This window comes from Pelodiscus sinensis, chromosome 14, assembly GCF_052426305.1.
Source record: "Pelodiscus sinensis isolate ZL-2025 chromosome 14, ASM5242630v1, whole genome shotgun sequence".
NCBI classification, from domain to species: Eukaryota; Metazoa; Chordata; order Testudines; family Trionychidae; genus Pelodiscus; species Pelodiscus sinensis.
The window spans coordinates 43,336,149-43,358,134 of record NC_143065.1 but is presented as its reverse complement, the minus strand read 5'-3'; the positions used below and the strand labels follow the sequence as shown (position 1 = coordinate 43,358,134).

Below are 21,986 nucleotides of genomic sequence, written 5' to 3'. Positions count from 1 at the left end.
TCCTTGACTTTCAAAAAGTGCTACACACCAATCCTCAAATTTAGGCACCCGAAAATCATGAATCATAAGTCTCGACTTCCTCCTTAACTGCAAAAAAATCTTTAAAACGAAAGTAAATCAAGACAGCGAAGTGAACATCTGCAGACAACTATGGTGCTTTTGGCACTGCTCACAAGTTCCCACTTACTAAAATTAACAAGCCACTGGTAGCTTCTGTGGTTGGTATTCAACTATTTAAAGCTGCAGTGAAACTGTCAAGAATCATGCCAATTTCATTCTGTTTATACTTGAAAAAAGTATGTGCAGCAATAGAACAATTAGGTCCATATACCAGGTAAGAGAGGTTAAGAGAAGCTGGAAAGAAGGAAGAATAGTAGCGAGCCAACCCTTTCACAGTTGCTAGCAGATTTTTCCCTTCTCTTCTCCAAATGAAGGAAATTCTGGGTTGAAGGGAGTATAATGGGAGAAAAGAGCTTGAAGATCCTTTTCCTTTCCAGTATCCAATGGGGATGTTACATTTACATTAAGCAACTAATCAAACAATCGATGGAATTTCCATTGACTACTCGATTAGTTGATAAGGGAGCCTCTGCCTTTGTAACGTAGCAAGAGACCCACCAGCTCTTGCTACATTTCAAAGGTGGAAGCACCACAGGGAGCACGGGGCGAGCGGGGGACAAGTAATCCCTCACTGTCCTTGTGCTCTCTGCTTTTGAAATGTACATAAGCCCTGTGGGGCTCTTGTCTATTTCAAAAGCAAAGCATGTGACGAGCACAGGGTGAGCAGGGGAGTTAAGAAGTCCCCCGCTTGCCCTGTGCTCCTCATGGCACTTCTGCTTTTGAAATGCCCTGCTCTTGCTATCTTTCAAAGGTGAAAGCGCCGCCAGTTCGCTCCTGCATCTCCCCCACCTCCCCATGGAGACAGTGCTGGGGGGGGAACTGGCTTTTAAGTTAGAGGCATGGGGGGGAAGTGGCAACTAGCTGAATCACTAGTTGATTAGTCACTTACATCCCTAGTATCAAAAGGTAGAGGGAGGAAGGAAAGAATTAAAATGATCATACACCAGTGGTTCCCAACCTGTGTTCCGTGGAAAGCTTTAAAATAAGGATCGGGCCCACTGTGTTGGGCCCTATCCTTACTTTTCTTTTCCTTTCCTTTCCTTTTCCTCCCACAGGGAGGAGGGCCTGTGAAATGTTGTTAGATTGAAAAGGGGTCCATATACTCAAAAAGGTTGGAACCACTGTCATGCACTAATCAGCCACTGAATGGAGCAGATGTATTCCCTGAGCAAGGTCCTTAGATAGCAGCCAGGTACGAATCTCAGCTGTGGATGATGAGATATTAACCAAAGAGCAGTTTTTCCCACTTGGGCTGTGGGGATGGAAGCCTCAGACATCTTACGTATCAGCTTCTCTGAACAGCAGGTGTCTGGTATTTTTCAAATAGTTGGTGTCTGCAAAGGCTTGAAAAATATATCAGACCAACTTCATGTCTTTTCAGAGTCTCCTCTCATTTCGCTGGCTGCCGCAATAGGGGGTAAGGCCTGAATCATCCTCTCGTCCTAACTCCTTCCATATGCCAGGAAAGTGCAGTGCATTAACCCACAATTAGAAAAAATGCTAACTAATGTAATGGCTTTAAATATTATTTTGTCCTTAGAGTGGACAAAGATAGCTGTGTTATTAAAAGCCAGTGTGAGTTGATCATGGTTAATCCCAAGGCAACAACCACATGTAAGGTAGTGTTATGTGGTCACACATTCCCTACCCCACTCCCACTCTAGACAATACCCTGAGAGGATTGGGATGAAGTCCATGAATGAGGCAAATTGGAAGCTGTTCTGCAGCAAGAGGGAGTATTTCACTTCTCAGCACCACTAATCCAGCACTCCCTTGTTTCTGCCTTCAAACACTACATTTATTTCATAACAAAAAGAAAAGATTGCCTTAAACTCATTTTCCACCCATTGGAAATAAACTCTGCATTTTAGCTAAAAAAAGTCTATGCCAAATTTCAGGCACCTATCATTTAACATACACAAGTTCAACAAATCCACTAAATACAGACTACAGAATAGATATTGAATTTAGCTCAGCTTTAGCTACACTAATGACTGCTACTAAAATAGCAGACTAAGCAGCTCATAGCTCAGCATCAAAGCTATTTGGTCAAGCTGTCCGTTGAGGGGAGAGAGTACAAAAGCTACATTACAAAATGCAAAGGACAGCAGGTGGGAAATCAGAAAGTTATGATTGCATGTGCAACTTTAACTCAGCCCCTTGCAAGCAAGCAAGCAAGCATTACAATAGCCTTTTTCTGCTGCTATCACATGCTATTTTTAATGTCCCAGATCCCTGCCTCGTTCAGGGCACAAGATGGATGGTGCTCAGTGAATCAAACAGCTGTTTGGTATTTCTCTTCATATTTATTGTTTAGCATATGGCTCCTACTTCATTCACCACACACATCCAAACCCTGCACCGAATAACGATTTCTCATTTAATAAATCTTTACAGAGTGATCATCAACATATTAGCCGAGTGACTCACACACATTAATAAATTTGTCCTTACAACATCTCTATTACGCACACAGGGAACTGAAGCACAGAGAAATTGACTGGTGCAAGATCACACAAGGAGACTGTGCCAGTGAGAGGAACAGAACTCAGACCTCCTAGGTTTCTCTCACCACAAGTCCATTCATCCTCTTACAGTAAGCTCCTGCCACATTCACTGCACAACATACAGCTTCCACTGTGATTAAGACAATAATGCTCTGGACCTCAACCAATTCACCACACAACGCTCCTCAGGTGCAAACAGAAAGTGACAGCGTGGAAGGAGGTGAAATGGGTATTGTCAAGGGCACAAGGGGGCAAAGAAAGGTAGCAAAAGCAATCTTCACTTTGGGACTCTAGTAGTTTTAGAATTAAACAAATGCTAAACAATACCCTGAGCTTTTTTGTATTCTAGTAGTTCAGGCCCAGGCAAAATACGGCCCACGGGATGCATCTGGCCTGCCAAGCCACCGGATCCGGCCCGCGGACACTGAGGAGATCCCCAGGCAGGCTCCCTGTTTGCCTCGCCCCACCCGCACGCCACTCAAACGCGGCTGCAGGGCAGTTTCACTTTAAAAATTGAGCCCAGCAGGGAGAGGGGGGAAGCTTTAGGAGCTGCTCCCACCCCACGCACAATCCCATTGGCCGCCTTCTGACCAGAAGCTGGCCAATGGGAGCTACCTGTTTCAACACAGGCATCCAGGAAGCACAAGGGGCTTGTAGTTATTCACAGAGCACATGGCTGCAGCCTGCACAGAGGCAGGGCAGGCAGGGAGGTAGATTCAGGAACGAACTGCTGGCTGGTAAGTCTCCTGGCCAATCCCTCCCTTCCCCAAACCTCTGCCCCCAACTCCTGTCCCTCTACTCCACATACCCAAATCCTCTGCCCCCCTCCTTCACCCATACCTCCTCCCAGATCCAGCTCACTAAGCCCCCACCCCAGATCACAACCCAAACCCCCACATCCCCTCCTATATCCCAATTCCCTGCCCTAGGTCATAATCCAACCCCCTGCACACCAGTCCAGTCCCAGACTCCCACACCTCCTCCATTAATATCCTGGAAGAGTGCGGCCCTCGAATACTTTCCAAATTCTTGGAGTGGCCTCCTGTCAAAAATTACTGCCCGCCCCCTAGTAGTTCCTTTTATCTGCCTCCTTCCCATACACCCTCACCAGCAAGACACAGCACCGCCTATTCAATTTTCCTAAGCTACACGTGCATATGCTAAACAATAGAAAGTTAACCTGCTACTAAGATTACAAAAGCCAGTGTGCATGTACAAAGTACATCCTCATAAAGTTTTAATAAATGACTAGTTTTAACCAGAGCACCAGCAGTCCTCAGATCAGATATGCCTAACTCCGCCAAATTTCAGCTTTTCCCCATCTATTACCAATGTGTTTGAACTGTTCAAAATAAAATATTTTTGCTTTCACTCATTTTCCATAAACCTCTGAACTGACTTAAATGTTCAGAAAATTGTACTGTAAACTGAGAAATGTCTGTCAAATTTCATCCAGAAAATAATAATAATAATAAAAAAAATTTAACTTACAAGCAACAGAAAATAAACCCTTAGATGCAATCTTAACTACAGCTATCCCTATCCAAAATACCTTCCATGTGAACGGAAATCGTAGAATCTTCTGATATTTCACAAAAAGCTAATCAGCAAGATGCTTCGGGAGATTCACTAAATAGATGCTACCAGGTTCCAAGGAATTTACACAATCTAAGGTAAAGAGTATTTTGTGTTTAGCCCAATAAAAAGTTCTAGAATTCAACTATCCTCTGCAGTTTTATAAAATGCTGCAGTCCACAGTTAGAGGGTAAGCAGAGGTTCAGGCTCACCCAATTTTTCAAATGCTCAAGAATCTACATGCATACTCAAAGGGTATGTCTAGACTACATCTCTCTGTCGGCAGAGGGATGCAGATTAGGCAAGTTGACATTGCAAATGAGGCAGGAATTTAAATACTGTGTTGTGAGCAAGACACGAGAAGTCATTCTTCTGCTCTACTCTGCGCTGGTTAGGCCTCAGTTGGAGTACTATATCCAGTTCTGGGCACCGCATTTCAAGAAAGATGTGGAGAAATTGGAGAGGGTCCAGAGAAGAGCGACAAGGTCTAGAGAACATGACCTATGAAGGAAGGCTGAAGGAATTGGGCTTGTTTAGTTTGGAAGAGAGAAGACTGAGGGGGGACATGATAGCCGTTTTCAGGTATCTAAAAGGGTGTCATAAGGAGGAGGGAGAAAACTTGTTTATCTTGGCCTCTGAGGATAGAACAAGAAGCAATGGGCTTAAACTGCAGCAAGGGAGCTTTAGGTTGGACATTAGGAAAATGTCAGGGTAATCAAACACTGGAATAAATTGCCCAGGAAGGTTGTGGAATCCCCATCTCTGGAGATATTTAAGAGTAGGTTAGATAAATGTCTAACAGGGAGGTCTAGACAGTATTTGGTCCTGCCATGGGGGCAGGGGACTGGACTCGATGACCTCTCGAGGTCCCTTTCAGTCCTAGTATTCTATGATTCTATGAACATGACTGCCGCATTTTGCCGACTCAGCACGTTGTCGGCAAAAAGCAGCAGTTTAGAGGGCGATCTGTCGGGAAAGAACGCCTTTTTCGATGGATCCTGTAAACCTCCTTGCAGGAGGCATAAGGAATCTGTCGAAAAAGGCTTTCGACAGATCCCCCTCTAGACTGCTGCTTTTTGCGGACAAAGTACTGAGTCAGCAAAATGTGATGGTCATTTTTATGCAAATTAGGTGCGGGATATTTAAATCCCTGCCTCGTTTGCAATGTCGACCTGCCTAATCTGCATCCCTCTGCCAACAGAGGGATGCAGTCTAGACATAACCAAATTGCCCTGAGAACTGCTATTTCCCATCAGAGGCTGGGATAGTGCCACTACTACAAATTTGGGATAATTTCATCAAGGAATTCCTGAAATAACAGTGCATTGGGAGGACCTATCAGTAAATGTTTCCCTTCCATACAACATCTTTGCACATTTCTGTAGTACAGACAAAGGCACTGATCTGGACCAATTGTGATTACCCAGCTGAATTTGACCTCAGCACCTTGTGTGACAGAGTGCAATGGGAAAGAATGGGAACGTCATTTTGTTTTGTCATTGCCACTTTTGTACCATCTCCCATTTAGTATTCAGGTAACCCATTCACCACTGTCCCACCTGGGGTACAATGGATTTCTTGGCACAGGACTCTTAGCTGGGATTGGAATAACCCACTCTAGGTACATGGCTAAACAGAGACTGTTTTTAAAAAGGGGTATGCTTTTTGAGAAGCGGGTCCATTCACCACTGCAGAAGAAGGGGCTGGAATGAGCCCTGCAACGCTGACCAGACTTTGGACCCTGAAAGGTGGTGAGATCAGATTAAGAGGCAGAGAGGAAGGACGATGAAGAGGGAAGAAGATAGATGTCTCAGGACTATAGCACTTGGTCCCATTCTAAAGGTGCCTGGGTCTGCTATGGCCAAACAAACATGGGTCTTTAACTCAGGAAGCAGAATTGCAGGGTGTGAGATTCCAGAGGTTCTAGCTGTACTCCAACTGCTGAGGTTGTGGAATCTCCAGCACTGGAGATATTTAAGAGCAGGTTAGACAGACATCTATCAGGGATGGTCTAGATGGTGCTTGGTCCTGCTGTGAGGGCAGGGGACTGGATTTGATGATCTCTCGAGGTCCCTTCCAGTTCTAGTGTTCTAAGATTCTAATTTACCCATGGCTTCCCATCACAAATGCACTGTGAGATTGGGGCATCTTGAACCAGAGCAGTGTACTGTGTCAATCACGTAAAGGAGCTAAACTCATAACAAGCGGGACAAGTCTACAATATTCTTCAATGGAATAACTAACACATTAAAAGCCTAGCAGAGACAGGACAGACTATAGGTTCACCTCAGTAATATTGACTGAGTTGAACCATCACCTTGATTAGCCACAGCAAGGTAAAAATCAGAACCTGCCCTACTTATACTAGGATTTTAATGTGTTGGCTAACTCATTATTTTAAAAAAAAATCCATCCTCCTTCCCCACCCCCAAGGAAACAAACAGCAGCCCTTGAACCTAAATTCCACCCAAAGACGGAGTACAATTCAGCTGATTTCTGGGAATGTCTGGTATGCACAGTGCTACTCAGGCTGGGTTTACACTAGACCCAGAAGGTTGAGTTAAGGTACACAACTCCAGCAACATAAAATACATAGCTGGAGTTAGCTTACCTTAAGCCCAGCTTGGTGCTGTCTTCACAGTGGGAGCCGACAGGAGCAAATGCTCCTCCCATCAGCTTCCCTTGGTCTTCACAACTGTGAGGAATACCGGAGCCGCCCTTAGCGTTTGATTTAGGGGATCTTAACTAGACCCACTAAATTGAACGCCAGATGATCAATCTCCAGCACAGCAAGTGGAGACGCGGCCTCGGCCGCCTTTCAGCTGAAACCGTAACCAAGCTTCTTCAGGAAATACTGTGCCAAGTGCAGGCTATGCTCTGGAGCAGCAGTTATTACTCTCCAAATTAAGATTGAAAAATTGTCTTTTAAACAGAAAGGTTTGCTCAGGTGCTCTATAATCTACATATGTAAGAAGACTGTTTTGAAAACTGATATGCTACAACAAGGATAGTATCTGTGGTACACGCGGTAAAGAGATTCTTGAGATACAGGGTCCCCTCCCCACCCTAACAAAGGCATTTTATAAAAACTTTTTTTTTGCATGGCTGACCTTCTTACAGCAGCAGACTGACCATGAGTTCAGCAACTCAATGGTACCAGTTATGGATATGGATTGTCGACTAGTCCTCCACATCCCTATCCAATAGCTAGTAAAGGTGTTGGCCAGGGGGCCGGGAGAACCAATTGAGATAGAGGGTTGAAATTTGAACTGGATCTAGATTCCTTGCCTGCTTTCTTTGTGTGGAAGAGAGAAATCAGGAGTTCAGAGACATAGAATGATTTAAACCCAAGCAGGACTACAATGTCTCCAAGGAATTTGGGGCATGGGAGTGGACTGAACAAAGAGAAAATTGGAAGTAAGTAAAGGGAAAAGTATATCCAGTTGCATTCAGGGTCATTTTTATTTATTTTGTGGTTTGGTTTGAATTGCTCTGTGTGAATCTATGCCTCTCCTCCCCCTTTACCATCTAAGCGCTGGTTCCAGAGATTTCTCTCTGTGTTTTACTTTGTTTTCCTTAGTTGCTCTGTAACATCTCGCAATCAAGGATGCTTTATCAAGTTTATCATTTGTTTTGTAATAATCACTTTTTTTTTTTTTTTTTTTTTAAAGGTGCTGATTTGATTCTTGTATCCTGGAAGGTCTGTCTGTGTGTGTCTGCAGGCCTCTGACTGAGGGGTCAGCTACCAGAGACTGCAGCTTGTTTCTCTCTCTTCTTTTTTCAAGCTCTTTTGGGACAAAAGAGCTTGGAGTAACCCTGGGAATGGTTTCAAGTGTTCACCCCTGATTTTTAGGGATAAAAAAAGCACTTGATGGTGGCAGCGATTCCCCAAAATCTGTGTATTATGATTTGGGGTGGGGAAGAGGGTTTGTAACCAGTGCCTATAGAGGCAAGGTTTTGAAGCTCTCTTGCGGGACCTCACCTTCTGCACTCTCAGTGCCAGAGTGGGGAACAGCCCTGACACCATCGATAACTGAATTTTACAGCTAAGGAAAATAAGATATTGCTTGATCACTAATGAATTTGATTTAAGGATATTTACTTTGTATATTTTAACATAATATTGAAACTGTTTTAAATTTTGAAACTTTTTGATTCTGAACATGTCATTAAATTGTCTGTCCCCCCAGTTCCTGCAACTGTGAACATTAAAATAGATACAAATACAAAAAGGCTTAAAAACAAACATTGATATTATTCAGCAAAATTATGTCAAAATATATAAAAATCAAGTTCTGCCAAGCCTAGCTAGGAGTCATCTCTCCTCTCCCTCACTGTCTCCTTCTCTTTCCAGGCCATCAAGTACCATCTTCCCTTTCATTAGTGGCCCTTCAGTCTTAGCAGAAACATGGTGTGTCCAGAAATCCCCCTTGTGTTCCACAGTCATGCTCTCTTGACTATGGCAGATAACAAGGGAAATTCATTGCAGATTTAAGGCTGTCTAGCCTTGCCTTGTGTAAGTCAAGAACATGGAAGGTGGCTGAACTTAAACCTCTGAAAACCATTTACACTGAGTTAGTTTTACTATGTGAAATTTGTGCATAAACACACATTTTCTCTTAAAAATGTTCTGAGTATCAGATGATACAGCGTTGCAATAGTGACCGAGCAATAAGCAGTACAATCTATGAGAGAATCAATAGAGGTAAATTCTGACATTCAGCTGTGCAAGCAGGTGTCAAAGTAGCCAGCCAAACAATGCATTTTCCCAAAACGAAAAAGTTTCTGTGGTTAAAATACAGGTGTGTCTATTTTTTTTTGGGGGGGGGGGGGGGAGCGTCATCAGACTCAAGGTTGCTATTCACAATGAACAACAGTCGTTCAGGTATTTAAGGTATGAAAGCTGTACCAGGTACACTGTGACACCCTTATAAGACAAAACCACACTGACACTGTCTGTATCAGCCTTTTGCTTTTAAATGCCTTGATTCCATTCTATGGAGACTTCCAACAGAAAAGCACCTCAATGTCTTGCACTGGACTCTCAGCATCTGAAGCACAGCAGTAGCAGCCAAAGGTGGGAGACAGGCATTTCTGATACAAATTTTGGAGCAGAAAAAAAATTCTGTCTACCAACAGAACCAAGGGGCTAAATACCAGTATACTGAGATGAAAGGAAAGAAGAGCACTGAACTCGCTCTCAACTTCCAGAGGGCTTTCTCCTCCCCCGCCCTTTTTAAGCCCTTGATACACAGCATGAAAAGTGGTTTCTGCTATGGACTCATAACCGTTATTATAATCTAGTCGGGGGCTGTGTTCTCTGCTCACTACACTCACCAACCCCCTCTCTGGGGGTAGGCAGCCCCAGCACTCCCCCCAGCCACCAGTGAGGGCCAGGCCAAGGCATGGCAGTCCTGGCCTGCCCCAGATGTCTCCCCCCAGCTTCGCCCCCTACTCCCAGGGGTTTGGGCCAGGCCACGGCCGCAGCTGGCCCAGCTCTCCCCCCATCCGCCGAAGGAGGAGGGGAGCCACTGAGAGGTCTTGCTGGGCCCCAGGCCACGGTGTAGCAGCCGAGCACCTACGGGGAAAGTGGGGGGAGGAGGAAGGGAAGATGCAGGTGGGACGCAGAGTGACACGATGACATCACTCTGTCATCCCGCAGGAAATGAGAGAGAGAGAGAAAGGAATCACAAGGAAATGAAGAATAGAACCCGCAGAGAGAATGGAAGAGGGTATTTCAAAACAATTACACCAACTACACAATCCTCAGTTGGTTAAAAGTATGGGGGCTTGGTGCTAAGGAAAAAGTCAGTCAAAATGTTGTGCTCTATAAGAACAAGTGATAGCCATGGTGTCCAACACGCTAGCCACATGTGGCTGTTTGGCCAGTTGAGTGCAGCTAGCTGTCTCACAAAATTATTTACATTTTCAGAATAATGTGGCAAGTTAGTGGCTACTGCTACAGCAATAGAGGCTACTACTTCAGAATTGATTGGACACCTCAGAGTTACAGGGACTAAAACAACCATGCTAAACAGTTGTGACAAGTTTGCACTTATCTTCACGCTTCACTTAAAAGGTCAGAGCTCATGTCACACAAATCAAATTAAAAGACTAACAAGTACCTTTTTTGCACAGGAATGAAGAGGCATAGTATCTATTTTGCAATAGCATCCTGCTTTTTGCGATACCCTTTAAAAAAATTCCCATACATGTCTGTCCCACCACCTTTTTCACAAATAGCCAAATAAGCTGGAATGCTCTCTGTCTGCTAAAAATCTCAGGGAAAGGGGAAAAATCAACATAGAACAGGGATAGTATATAGGCAGATTATGAGCCAAATCCAGATTACCAGATTTTGAATGGACTCTGAGATCTTTTTATTTATTTAGCATCATTACTGGAGCGGGTTTTGTTATTGTATTCGCTAGAATCTGGACCTTGACAATACCTTCACCAAGAAAAAATGATTGCCCCGACCTATAGAGTAAAACTAACAGATATTTTACCTACACCTTCCAATCTTTTAATAATTATATTGTTTGTTTGTATAACCAGAGCATGTGATATCTTGACTGTATAAGCAAAAGGGAAATAAACTAGAAGTTTCAGGCAAAAATAACTCCACCTGTATTAAACTACTGTAAATAATGACTGAGTCCTACACCTTTCCTCCTCTTTCCTTCAAAAGTCCATGAATAAAATTCCACTCCCTAACCACAGGAACAATTTACCCAAGGCTTCTGAGTCTTCATTAGGGATACGAAAGTGAAACCATGGACACAGTTAAGAGAGGAGCACAGGCTCCTCCATTAACCTTCACGGTCACATGCAGGGTCCCACCACCCACCTCCCCCTACCACACTGCTGCCTCCAATACAGAGGCAGCAGCAGGGGAAGCCAGTTTTTATGCTGCGAGCACGTACTGGCTCCCAGGGAGCCACCTTTCCCCCCCCCACACACTGTTGCCTCTGTCAGAGGCAGCAGCATGGTGGGAGGGGAGGGGGACAGGCTGCCTCCCCTCCTCCCTCAATTTAACCATGTAACTGCTGAAGTTTGAATTTAATTTAATGGATTTTGACATCCCTAACCTCCATCACAGGTAATTAAAATAGATATATATATATATATACTTTTAAGATATGCTTTAGGAATTTGGGGGGGGGCAACTTCTTTGACCTCTGTTATACAGCTGGTGAGGCTATATGATCACAGTAGTCCCTTCTGCCCTTAGAATCTAATAATATACCTCCCTGCAAATACTTTGGGATGGCCTTTACTGAAGACTGAATCCTTCACAAGGGTGTGCATGCTATATTTATGGAATATAATGAAATGCTGTAGGTTGACTTTTACAGTGGAGCAACAATGCACAGCCACCCTTTTTATTTCATTTGATCTTTGCAGTTGCAGTGTGAGTTAAAGCTTAAAGATAGATAACTAGTTCAAAATACACTGGAAAATATTACTGATGCTGGTAAAATTAAATATGAAAAAAATGTGATATATTGACTCATGTGAGAAAGAAACTTAAAAGCACAGAAGTATGCAAGCCAAAATATACAAGGATTAAGTAAAGATGTAATTTAAAAAAAATTATATACATAAAATTCTAACCCAACACTGAAATAGGCGGCTTATGTTTTTTAGCACTGGCAGTGTAATTTACCTTAACTTCCATACAGCACTTCCCCTACTAAGAGAGCCGTATATTATTATTATTACTGTACAGTACTCGAAAGCTATGCTGATAATGTGCTCACATTATAACAGCTTCCCTACACACAGTAGAAAGAGTTCTTCCTATTTGAATGTTTTAAAAGTCAGTTTTACCCACTCACTTTGTGTGAATGCTATTACGTATTTTATTCTAACTCTTGATTCTCTTGTTTTAAAAATAGAATTTCTAACAAGAAACACACCAGGGATCTGTTCAGAACCCACAGGCACTTTCTTAAAATGAGAGAGAACAAAGGAGGAAACCTCCCAGCATGCGCTTTCCAAACCAGCTACTTAGGACAGAATCAAGACAGACAATACTAAACCACAAGCTTTTCTTTTTTATTCTTTGATCCCTCTATGACAATTGATTATCCAAAACTATGCAATAGTTACCAAAAGACTGGGGTACAAGGCAAAGATTAGAACAATCCAATAGCCAATTTAAGGAGATGGAAGAAATACTGAAAGAAAGGTTTAATCACCCACATATATGTCTTCCAATTAGAACGAGCTTTAAATAGCTTACCTTCAGATAAATTAAGAGTCTGCATACAGTTGTGGTGGTGGGATGAGGATTAAGGAAAGGAAAAGTCACACACATCTCTTCTTAGAGAGGGAAGTAGAACAGACTTTCAAAAGTCACATTTCGTAGACAAGGGATGAAAACCAAATATTGGTTCAACTTATTCAGAACCTTTAAAACACCAAGAAACATGGTAATTCTATGCCCAAGAACTGCAAAAGACATTTGATGTTATATGATAGTTTTTCAAACAGCACAAAAATGCTCAAGTCATGTAGAATATTTCAGCTTAGTTAGGAAATGGGACATCGATGTATGCTTTACACTTGTGTCTAAAAACTGGTCCTATTAAAAGTAAAGTGACTGAGTAAAAAAGTTCTAATGTATTTTCAATTTTAAATATTTGACAGAACTAGGTGTCAAAGATGTAGATACTGGGTAATTGACTAGTCGAGTAACCACATGAATTCTTATCAGTTACTTGACTATTTTATAGTCCCCAGGGGCAGGGCCAGCAGCCAGGGCAATCCAGCCGCACTCCCAGGGAGCCCCCTGCTACCCCTTGCTGCTGCCTCTGATTCAGAGGCGGCGGCAGCAGCAGCACGGTGTGCCAGGTGGGGGCCAGTCTCTGAAGGGAGCCAATTTAAAAATCAGCTCTCCATGCAAACCAGCTACCTGTTACACCCAGCTCCTGCACCCTCCTTCCCCACTCAGACCCTACAAGCTCAGATTGTTCCAGCACCTTCCCTCTCACCCAGACACCACTCTAGACCCCTTCTTGCACCCTCCTCCCATCCAGATCCCACTTCTGTGCTTGCACCCACCTCCCGCCCAGATACCACACCACAGCCCCTCCCACCCAGCTCCTGCGCCCTACCTCCCACCCAGACCCTGCATCCCACAGAACTCACACTCCCACACCCTCAAATCACTTCTGCACCTTACCTCACACCCACATGCAGCACCTTCACAGTACTCTCACCCCCAGTAGCTCCCTCCCATATAATGAACTTATTTTTGGTCCCAGAGCCACGGGGCACCCACAAAATCCATTAGCCCCAGACCCACAGAAAAATTAATCCAGCCCTAGGGTAAGCCCAGAGCCTTTGTGTGCACTCCCTACCCCTTGGGCTAGAGCTTATGGGGAGTCCCCCCCCCTGCTTTTCAATAGGAGGAAAACTTCAGGGGGGGGGGCCTACCTCCTTCTCACTTGGGGCCAGTCCAGTAAGGATTGTATTGGGTTGCAGCCGGGGGGGGGGGGAGGAGGGTTTTTTTTCCCCTCATTCACTTCTATGGGGCTTTTGATTTTTCCATGGGTCAGTGGCCCCTGGGCCAAAAAAGATTCCCCATCCCTGCTACAGTCCATCAATTTGTAAAAACTATAAGACAAGGTTGTAATGTATAAACAACACAAACTCCTTATGGCTACAAATATATTCTTCCAAATGTACGCCAATGCAGTGCTGCCTTCAGGGATCTGCAGCTTTCAAGTTGTACCTGCACTAATGCCCTTCCTGAGCAGCAGTAGAGTGAAATTAACAAGCCACAAGTCAGTTTCACAGTTACCATTCAGAACCCTGAAAGGAGCGGTGAAACTGAAAAGAATGATCTCAAATTTCTTTCTGTTGTGGGCTGGGAAAGCAATGAAGCAGCAGAGGCTGGCATAAGAAAGGCCAAACAGGAGAGAGAGAGAGAGAGAGAGAGAGAGAGAGAGAGAGATAAAAATAGACCATGAGAGAGAAGATTGGGAAGAACAGTGGATACAAATACAGCCCTATGCTGACAGTAACTGGGAAGCTAGGAAGGAGCAAAAAAAAGACCTCCTACCATTTCCTTCAGACAACAACATCCCTCCCCTCTCTCCAATATGTTAGATAGCACGTAACTGAATAGTTGTGCATCAGATTTTAACGGCTACACGACTATTCGATAGTCCCCAGAGGCAGAGCCGGCAGCGAGTGCACTCTGGCCCCATTCCTAGAAAGAACCCTGCCACCCAGTACTGCTGCCTCTCTGAGAGGCAGCAGCAGTCTATGCCCATGGGGAGGCCGAGCTCCCCACTGACAGAGGCTGCACCTGCCACAGAGGTTCTGTAGCACAGGTGATAGAGGCAGCTGTGTGGGAAGCTGGAGGCAAAGCCAGTGGTTGGGAAAAGCCAGCACTGCTATGGGAAGCAGGCGGCTCCAAGGAGCTGGCAGGCACATACACAGCAGTGCAGGGCAGCCAGCTCACTGCATGTACCAGCTCCTGCCTGCCCCTGCCCCTCCACACAGAGGCAGCAGCATGGGTGAGGCTTCCACAGGATCCAGGGCTCGTGGGAGCCAGCCTAAAAGCCAGCTCCTCATGGCCACCAGCTCCCCCTCCCTACTTTGCTGCCTCTTACACAAAGGCAGCGGGGTGAGGGGGAAGAGTGTGTAGTGGACAGGCTTAACTGATGAGCCCTGGCTTATTGGTTAATCAGGTCCTCGTCTACACGCTGACATCCCTACTCTTCACAAACACAGTGTCAGAAGGCTCCGAGATGGCAAAAGATGGGAATGTTAATTTAATCAGACCTTTGAGGTACTGATACAAGTTACTGTTCCAATAGGAATCCCAGGTCTTCCCTCCTTTCTCAACACTGTCCCTTCACCTCACTAATGTCACCTCTCACCCAGCCAAAAAAATCTTGGGTATCAGTTTCTGGTTGATAGGCTTTTTTTCCAACTATTCAAATCAGCCAGCCTAAAAATTATTCATTACTAAATGTATCAACCAAGCCCATTGCTGTCAGCAACATGCACTCCTGTATTTCTACACTAAGATTAAGTAAGTAGCTTAACAGGGAAAACAATTCTCAACCTTTCATCTTCAATATTTATGTAGACTACATAATTTTTAGAACATTAGGAAGGAGGGGAAAAAAGGGCTTCCTCAGGTCTCAGGGAATATCCCCGGCAAGATCCACCTAAAAACAAAATGCAGTGGAGAATACTAATAGGATCCAGTCATCTTCAACCAGCACAGAGAATCACCCTCATTGCACCTATAGACCCCAGAGGAGCTAATCACCTTCCCAAACAGGCATAGCATTTTTGTTAAGCTTTTTCACAACTTAAAAACCTGTGCAATTCCTATTTAATCACACCCAAGACAAAGTAGCATAAGCCTTAGATGGACAGTAAGAGGGGAACACTGAGAAATTTTGAAATATTAAGTAAAGAAGATTCCCTCAGCCATACAATAAACATTACACACTATATACTCTAAAACCTCTTACTCTAGAGCAGGGTTTCCCAACCTATGGGTCAGGACCCAAATATGGGTCGCCATTATATTTCAAAACAGTTGCCAAGTGTCACCCACAGTGGCTCTGTCCCCTCTCCTCCCCCTGTTTTTTAATTGCCTTGGGTCACCAAGTCTTCCTGAATTTTCAAAATGGGTCCCCATCTGGAAAAGGCTGGGAGCCACTGCTCTATAGTCTAGACCTCATGATAATATATGGAGATATACCTATTTCACAGAACTGGAAGGAACCTTGAGAGGTCATCGAGTCCAATCCCCTGCCCTCACAGCAGGACCAAGTACCATCCCTGACAGATTTGCCCCAGATGGCCCCCTCAAGGATTAAACTCACAACCCTGGGTTTAGCAGACCAATGCTCAAACCACTGAGCTCTCCCTCCCCCAATGAGGCTTGATGTTGACCAGAAATAAATAGGGGTCAGAGGAAAGAAAAGGAGAAAACATATACACACACATTCCATAACATATAAACTTTCCACTTTGATAATCCAACGTATTTACCCTTTCCTTTATTTTAAAGAGCCAGAGTGAACTGCAGTTTGAGATAACTTCACATAAGAGAAAAAATGGACTAAGTTTGTGAGCCAAGTGTTTGGTTTCTGTCTTTTGTTACCACTGTGAAAATCAAGTTGGATGTGTCGTACATATAAAATTATACTATCTCTGCCTAACCACAGCATAGGAGTTTTAAGAGGATCCACCCTACCAAGTTTGTTCATTCAAACATCAACTGCATCATTTTAGGATTCGTTTCGAAGCAGACTTTTCAGAAATCTCTCCCAACGGTCTGGTTACAAATATGCATCCCAATGAGACTTTAAAACTCTCATTTGAATCATCTCCTTTATCCTATTTATCAAATCCAGAGACAGACATATGTAAGTGAGAAGACAGAGGAAAGTTTCTCTCATTAAGAACAGCCATATGGGGTCAGACCAATGGCCCATCTACCCAAGTCTTTCAAGAGTGGCCAATGCCACATGCTTCAGAAGGAACGAACAGTCCATCCCCTGTAGCCCATTCACAGCTTCTGGCAAACAGACTTGAGACGCTTCCGGGGAAGGTTCTGCATTGCTACCCATCCTGGCTAATAGCAATTGATGGCATTACTGCTCCAAGAATCTATCTAGTTATTTTTGAACCTTGTTATGGTCCTGGCCTTCACATCCTCTGGCAAAGGGTTCCACAGGTTGACCGTGTATTGTGTAAGGAAAGATATTCTTGTGTTTAAGCCTGCAGCCTATTAATTTCATTTAATGACTCCCTAGTTCTTGTGTTATGAGTCAGAAACACCTTATTTACTTTCGCCAAATTCTTTTCTCTCAAAGAGAGGGAACACCCACCACCTTGGTTTCCTAGTATCCCCCTTTTTCTGAAAGCAATTAGGGGGCTTTAACTATAAAGCAGGGAAGGTTGTCAGTTCAGGGATATTAAAAGGCAGTTCCTCCTCCAGCTTCATCATAACATACATAGCAACCCAATCCCCCAGATTCCCTCCCCCTCTTGTACTAACTAAAGCATCTCCATGGGGGTCCATTTAAAAACTTTGCTGAGTGCTCAGGGATGGGGGAAGGGTGAGCATGGAGACAAGCATCTGTGGCAACCATCCTCCCCCCTCTAGCGAAACAATGAGAAAGAGAGAGGCAACCTCCTCCTGTAATCGCTACCGAACCACTCACTTCATTCCCTGTCCCTTTTTTAAATGTGCATTCTGGCTGCGCTAACCCTCCAGGAAAATACCCACGGTGTGTACAACGCAAGTCTCAGAGGGGTAGCCGCGATCGTCTGGATCTGCAAACACAACGAGGAGTCCTGTGGCCTCTCAGAGAGGAAGCTTTATTCGGGGACAAGCTTTCCTGGGTCAAACCCACTCGGTCCAGCGGTAGCAACACCCCCCCCCCCCCCCACTTGCATGGACTTCCTGAGACTCAGCCCCTCTGCCCAGGACCGTAGCCCTTCGCACACCACTGAGGGCCCCCCCCGGCTCCCCACTGGGTGTGGGGGGTGCAGGGACGAGCTCCCCCCTTCAGAGGCGGGATGTGATGGGAGCGGGGGGACCCTGCCCGAGCCCGACGGGAGCGGGGCGGGACGCGGTTAATCCTCAGGGTCTCCTCAGTCCGGTCCCCGCCCGCCCCGGGGGCAGCGCCCCCCCCCCGCCGGGGAGCGGCAGAGCGGGGGGGGGGCCCGAGGGCTTCCCGCCCCCCGGCCGCCAAGAGGAGGCGGCTATGGGGCGCATCTCTGACCCCCCCGCCAAGTCTAGCTCAGCCCTGCTGGGGGGGCAGCTGCACCCCCGTGGCCGGAGAGGAGCGGGGGGAGCCCCCCCACGGCTGGGGGAGGGGAGCGCTGGCCAGGCGGGGGGGCCGGTCTCCCCACTGGCTTGGCCCCTCGAGCCCCGGCTGCCGAGGGGCGCAGCGGCAGCAGCCGCCGGCGGGGCCCGCGAGCCGCCCGGCCCTGCGGAGGGGCCGGGGCCCGGCGCCGCGGGCGGGCGCGGAGGGGGATCGCGGAGGGAATTGAAGCTGCGCTTTACCTTTAGTTCCGCACTGTCCGCCATCTTGGAAGGCCGGGCGCAGGCGCAGTGAACCCCGCCGGGACCCCGCCCCGCGCGCAGCGCGCTGCGTTTGAATCGCACCCGCCGCCATTTTGTCCCCGCCCCCGCGGCCGGGCCGGGGCTCTGGCCCCGCCCCCCACCGACCCCCCGGCCCCGCCCAGCGCAGGACGCCGGCTGTGGGGCTGCAGCGCGCCGTACGCGGGGGGGAGGGGCACTGGGGGAGACACGGGTGGGGGGGCTGGAAGAGGGGGAGGGGTATAAGGGTGGGGGGGTCAGGGTGAAGGGTACTGGGGAGACACAAGGGGAGGGGTACTTGGGGGACACGGGTGGAGGTCCAGAGGGAGGGGTACTGGGGAGACATGGGTGGAACGCCAGGGGGAGGGGTACTGGGGGACACAGGGTGAAGGGTACTGGGGGGACACGGGGGGGTGGGGGGGATGGGTACCAGAGGGAGGGGTACTGGGGGACACAAGGGGAGAGGTACTGGGGAGACATGGGGGGGAGGGGGAGGAGGGGTACTGGGGGACACAGGGTGAAGGGTACTGGGGGGATACGGGCGGAGGACCAGAGGGAGGAGTACTGGGGGGACACAGGGACCACCTAGGCCAGGGGATGGAGGAGGAAAAAGGGTTAAAGCCTGACCCATTGAAGAAAGACCTGCAGAGGCATGCGGGTGCTGAGTACCTGTGCCAGCCCTTCTGCCCCGAAGGAGCCCAAGCCCCACACACAGGTGGGGGGTCTTGCCGTTGCTGTGTCAGGATGCCCACTTCTTGTGAACCCTGGAACACACTTTGCAAGCCCCGCAGACCTCGGGGGATCTGTTCAGCAGGTACGACTGCCACACTGGCAGGACGGGTTCAGGGCCAACTGTGAGAAAATAGGGCAGACCTTCCAACTGGGTGGCTGGCCTGTTCTGTGGTTGGATATCACCAAGCCATTAACAAATGTGAACTGGCTAACTCTACTGGTCTCGCCCACTCACAGACAGGCCCTTTAGACTCTCTAGCCTTGCTTATGATCCAGACTAATTGGACTTCATGATAAAAGGCACATGCCAAAAATCACAGCACAGCAGGTTGGTCTTATTCCCAAGAGACCAGTCATTTACCCAAGATCAATGGGTACTCCAGATCTTACATCAAAGACAACAGTGGCAGGAATTCTATAGTAAACTAATAAAGGTTATTAGTTAAGAAGTAGAACTTATTGAGAGATTAAAGCAGGTGAAATACATGCAGAAGTAAGTACACAGTTTGCCATTCTAAATTAAGGTAGTAAAATAATAAGCTGCCAGTTTCCCAGTTTTGTCAGGGTTCCCAGATTGTCAGCTCTGAATTGCATCTGATACACTTCCCTTCCTGTAAAAGTTAAGTCCAAAGATAAGGGATATTCCCTTGAATTCATGGCTCCATGCAATGTGTGCAGGGGATGCACAAGAAAATATTAATGACAGTGTATGGAGCAACATTTTTTGAAAAAATTAAGACTTTATAATCTATTATATTGTGAATTATTGTGGCAATATTAATAAGCTCAACATTGCAACATGAAATAGCAAGGTATGTAAAACTGCACAGTTCAGCCAACCACTGAGGCTACGTCTACTTTGCGCTTTCTTGCACAAGAACATAGCCTCATTTGCATACTTAATGAGCCACCATTTTGCGCAAGAAGGAGCAGTCTACACTGCTCCTTCTTGCGCAAAACCCCCAACTTGCGCAAGAGCTGTTCTGCCTGAAAATAAGTGGCAGAACGGCCCTAGCACAAGAGGTGGATTTTGTGCAAGAAGGAGCAGTGTAGACTGCTTCTTGTGCAAAAGCCCCTTGCGCAAAAATGGTAGCTCATTAAGTATGCAAATAAAGCATGGCAATATTCATCGCCACACCTCATTTGCATATGTTCTTGCACAAGAAAGCGCAATTTAGACGTAGCCTTAGACCACAGCTGATTTGGATAAAGATGCATGTGCTGCAGTAGCATACAGCAAGTTGCAGGGGAGCTGCAGATCTGATGGGCTGTGTCTAGACTGGCCAGTTTTTCCGGAAAATCAGCCGCTTTTCCGGAAAAACTTGCCAGCTGTCTACACTTGGCCGCTTGAATTTCCACGAAAGCACTGACTTCCTACTGTAAGAAATCAGTGCTTCTTGCGGAAATACTATGCTGCTCCCGTTCAGGCAAAAGTCCCTTTTGCGCAAAGCTTTTGCGGAAAAGGGCCAGTGTAGACAGCTCAGATTTATTTTCCGCAAAAAAGCCCCAATCGCGAAAATGGCAATCGGGGCTTTTTTGCGGAAAAGCGCGTCTAGATTGGCACGGACGCTTTTCCGCAAAAAGTGCTTTTGCGGAAACGCGTCCGTGCCAATCTAGACGCTCTGTTCCGCAAATGCTTTTAACGGAAAACTTTTCCGTTAAAAGCATTTCCGGAAAATCATGCCAATCTAGACGCAGCCATGATGTACATTAGATGCTTCAGATGCCTGATTCAACCATCTGGCCTAGCTTTTCACCAGTCAAAAATTTAAGAAAATATTTCCTGCCCTCTTCGGACCGAAGCCCACTGCAATACAGTGCTCTTCATGCTGTGCTTTCATTCAAAGTGTCGCAATACATCACTGCCTGCTCTTATTACAAAACATATTCTTCATGGATAAGACCACAGCTTCAATCAGTCTAGGCCAGTGGCTCTCAGCCTTTCCAGACTCCTCTATCCCTTTCAGGAGTCTGATTTGTCTTGCGTACGCCAAGTTTAATCTAATTTTAAAACGATTTGCTTATAAAATCAGACCAAAAAGCCCAAGTATTACAGTGCACTCTTTTTTATCATGTAATTATAAAATAAATCAATTGAAATATAAATATTGTACTTAGGTTTCAGTGTATAATACACAGAGCGGTATAAACAAGCCATTGTCTGTATGACATTTTAGGCCTCAACTACACTCCTGCAGGCCATTAACCTAAGTTAATGTCACTTCAGCAACGTGAATAACATAACTGAAGTTGATGTGCTTTGGTCCGATTGCAGTAAATAGCTGACGCTCTCCTGTTGACTCCGCTCACTCTTCTCATTTTGGTGGAGTACTGGAGTCAACGGAGGAGCACTCGGCAGTTGATTTATCATCTCTATACTACATGCAACAAATCAACCTTGCTGGATCAATCTCTGCCCGTCGATCCAGCCTGTAGTGAAGACATGCCTTTAGTTTGTTCTAACTTCACTAATGCTTTTTCTGTGGCCCGTTCTAAATCTAGGCAAATATCTAGATGAGTTGAGGTACCCCTTAGAAGACCTCTGCACACCCCAAGGAATAGTGTACCCCTGGATGAGATCAATTGGACACAACTGCTGCTGAGAGCCAGTGGCTGCGTCTAGACTGGCAAGTTTTTCCGCAAAAGTGGCTGCTTTTGCGCAAAAACTTGCCAGCTGTCTACGCTGGCCGCTTGATTTTGCGCAAAAGCACTGACGTTCTACTGTCTGAAATCAGTGCTTCTTGCGCAAATGCTTTGACGTTCCTGTTCGGGCAAAAGCCCTTTTCCGGAAATGCTTTTGCGCAAGAGGGCCAGTGTAGACAGCTAAAAACTGTTTTGTGCAAAAAAGCCCTGATGGCAAAAATGGCGATCGGGGCTTTCTTGCGCAAAACCGCGTCTAGATTGGCATGGATGCTTTTCCGCAAAAAGTGCTTTTTCCATTAAAAGCATTTGCGGAAAAT

General features: G+C 46.1%; 1 protein-coding gene across 1 annotated transcript in view; it reads right to left on the bottom strand.

The window, feature by feature from the left end:
• The window catches only part of PIAS1 (protein inhibitor of activated STAT 1), a 102,629-nt gene extending 84,260 nt beyond the window's left edge, over positions 1 to 18,369 (bottom strand). Inside the window, exon 1 of the mRNA XM_075896847.2 lies at positions 18,259 to 18,369. Coding sequence (XP_075752962.1) covers positions 18,259 to 18,282 — 24 coding nt within the window. The 5' untranslated portion in view covers positions 18,283 to 18,369. The remainder of the gene's footprint in view (positions 1 to 18,258) is intronic.
• Positions 18,370 to 21,986: the final 3,617 nt, after the last annotated feature.